This window comes from Eschscholzia californica, unplaced genomic scaffold (genome assembly GCF_041429995.1).
Source record: "Eschscholzia californica isolate CP2 unplaced genomic scaffold, dmEscCali1.0.p SCAF_6, whole genome shotgun sequence".
Taxonomy (NCBI): domain Eukaryota; kingdom Viridiplantae; phylum Streptophyta; class Magnoliopsida; order Ranunculales; family Papaveraceae; genus Eschscholzia; species Eschscholzia californica.
Genome location: NW_028238483.1, coordinates 22,311,218 through 22,314,573, shown reverse-complemented (window position 1 = coordinate 22,314,573; position 3,356 = coordinate 22,311,218). Strand labels below are relative to the sequence as shown.

Genomic DNA, 3,356 nt, shown 5'->3' with positions numbered 1-3,356 from the left:
TTTCTTGCGTTTACAGCAGCACATACAGCAGCATATACAGCAGCATTTACGTACAAGACATCGTAGTACTGCCCACAGCATTTTACACATTCTCTCTCTCTCTCTGTTACTAGAAATTATACTCTTCTTGACTTCTCAAGTGAGACAATTGAAGATCAACCTTGGTTCATTTATAACAATTCATCTGAACTAATTGATCTTCTTCTCTTTAAGACTCCATGTTACTACTAGGTCTAGCTAGGTGAAGACTTACTTATTTTGCTTTATACAAGTAAGACTACTGATTACTGTTATTACCCAATTCATCCATTACAGCTAGTAATACTATTAATTTGACTGATTTTTTGAGAATTTTACTAACAGAAAACTTGATAAATCTAGCAATAATTGATTCTTAGTGGACTGACGAAAGGAAGGTTCTTGGTTACTTCCTCAATGCTTCATTATCTCAACCTAGCTAGAGATGATAAATCAGTTCCTGATCAACCGGTTTTTGTTATGCTCATTTAAACAAGCCTAAATGTATTTAAAAAAAATGTAGACAATCGTAAACCTAGTAGACTGCAACAAAAACCATTAAACCCCTTTGAAGAACCCAACGTTCGCTCGATTCTCCATGTGAATCATCATCTGATCATAAACCCTTGAAGATTTCAAAAATTGAATATTAGTTTTGCGTGGACGAGGAATAAGAAGAAAACAAGAAAGTAAACAAATTGAATATTATAGAACACGACTCATTTTTGCCTATTTTGTTGTTAATTTACACTGTCAATCTGAAAGTGAAAAATCCACACCCTCGCGTAACGCTTGAAAATTCTGTCTGTTAAAAGAAAATTCAAAATAAGATTGGAATACACAATTGTGCATGAATTGTTCTACAAAAATTTCATCACACATACCATATCTTGGCAACAATTCCTGTAACAGAAACTAATATTGTTCAACTTAGTCAAACTTGGTTGGAAGATATAATATATTGTCTTTTTCCATAGGTCTTTAAAATTAATAAAATTGTAGTTGTAGTTTTTAAGTTTGACCAATTTTGAAGGTCATCCATTGTCTATTTTGTTGCTTCTCACACCTTTCCCTTTACCTACATGTGCTTGAAATAAACTACACTATAAAAGAAGACATTCTAATCTTTATATTTCTCACATCCATTTCCATATTCTTCAAACAGTACAATTAACTACTCAAACGCAGAAATCTCACCAACACAAACAAGCTAAAGATCTATAGAGAGAACATGGAAGGCCTTATTCCATTTATCCTTCAAGCCATGAAGAAACAGAACAAATTGAGTTATCGGAGTGTCTCTAGGGAGGGTTCCAGCCGTGGTCGTAGCAGCCATGCTTTTGACGAGCCAAGAAAGTCAAAAAGAGTGACAAAGAAGAACCCAAAGTATTTTAGTTATAACTGATTTCGTATTCAAAGTTCAAAGTAGAATAAGTCAAGAAGTGGGTAGTTATATTCAAGTAGTAGTCTTTTAGTGTATCCTGAAATCTTGGGATATGACCTAAGAAGTAGGGAGTACTTACTAGTTGTTTTCTTTCTATTTAAACTTATGTACCGGCTACGTAGAAGGGGATTCCAAAATTGAAATCAAATAGTGGTTGATTCTAGCCCTAAGTAGAATACTGTTTCTTTTATCCATCTTTATTTCCTCTGTTCTGATTGGGACCTAACATTGGTACCAGAGCTTTATTCAATGACAACTAACAAGGAAAGAATTGAAAGTTTGGAGGCTGGATTTGGAGGACTCCAAGACAACTTCAGCCGAATGGAACTTGGTATTGCTGACAAGCTAAACCAAATGGAAGCTGCTATTAGTAAACTTTCAGAAAATTTGTTATTTCATAAAGAGATGTCCAGCAGCAACAACAATAATCGAACTGCTCGTACTCACTCTAATAAAGAAGACACACGAGACAACTTCGAAGGAGGGCGACCAACGTATTCCTCGAAAACAGCTAAGTTGGAGTTTCCACGATTCTCTGGAGATGACCCAACAGAATGGTTTTCGAAAGTGGAACAATTTTTTGAATATCAAGGCACTAATGAGACACAAAAGGTGGGATTAGCCTCCTTTCACCTTGAAGGTGAGGCTAACCAATGGTGGCAATGGTTAAGAAAGGTTTTTGAAGAAGAAGGTAAGCAAGTGACCTGGGCTAATTTCCAGGAAGAGCTATGGGCGAGGTTTGGTCCTACTGAATGTGAAAACTTTGATGAAGCCCTCTCAAGAGTTAGACAATGCGGCTCTTTACGGGACTATCAAAAAGAATTTGAACGATTAGGTAATCGGGTTCATGGATGGACGCCAAAGGCTCTTGTAGGGACTTTCATGGGAGGCCTAAAGCCTGAGATAGCAGATGGCATTAGGATGTTCAGACCCAATTCTTTAAAAGAAGCAATCAGCCTTGCACGAATGCGAGATGAACAGCTTACACGAAATCGGAAAGTTATGCGCACCCCTAATGTGGCTGAGTTCAACTCCTCTACAAAATCCAAAGCACCAACACCGATGAAGCGACTCACATGGGATGAGATGCAAAAGAGAAGGGCACAAGGGTTGTGCTTTAATTGTGATGAAAAATTTACACCTGGTCATAAATGTCGTGGGCCACATCTTCTATTATTAGAAGGTAACCTTGATGATTCGGTGGAAGGAGAAAATGAAGAAATTCAACCTGAAATATCCCTACATGCAATCTCAGGTTGGACATCTTACAAGACCATGCGGGTGATGGCGAAAATCAAACAACGTGAAATGGTTGTCTTAATCGATAGTGGATCCACTCACAACTTCATTAGTGCCAAGTTAGCTAATTTGTTGCAACTACCAGTCATCCCTACGAAACCTGTTGATGTTAAGGTGGCAAATGGGGGACGACTAAAGTGTCAAGGGAGGTTTGAAAATGTCCACGTCCTGCTACAAGGTATTCCTTTCAACCTTACTCTTTATGCCTTGCCATTAGTTGGATTGGATATGGTGTTAGGTATACATTGGTTGGAGCGATTGGGGACAGTGGCGTGTAACTGAAAGGAGTTGACCATGGAATTCCAGTGGAACAATCAGAAGCATATATTGCGAGGCATTGATTCAAAAGCAATACAACCAGCAACAGTGCAGGCCATTTCCAAGGAGTTTCGACAAGGTAACTCCATGTTTGCCATTTGTATCCAGAAAAATGTTGATCAAACACCATTAGAAGTTCATTCGGAAATGAAAAAAATACTACATAAGTTTGAGGATTTGTTTCAAGAACCGACACAACTCCCGCCCACCAGAGAGGTAGAACATCACATTAACTTGAAGGAGGGAACGGAGCCTGTCAATGTACGACCATACAGGT

At 38.1% G+C, this 3,356-nt stretch overlaps 1 protein-coding gene across 1 annotated transcript; it reads left to right on the top strand.

The window, feature by feature from the left end:
* The first annotated feature begins 1,711 nt into the window (after positions 1-1,711).
* On the top strand, positions 1,712-3,043 carry LOC147532501 (uncharacterized). Its single transcript, XM_086649965.1, has one exon. The coding sequence runs from the start codon at positions 1,712-1,714 to the stop codon at positions 3,041-3,043; it is 1,332 nt and encodes a 443-aa protein (XP_086506091.1).
* The last annotated feature ends 313 nt before the right edge of the window (positions 3,044-3,356 follow it).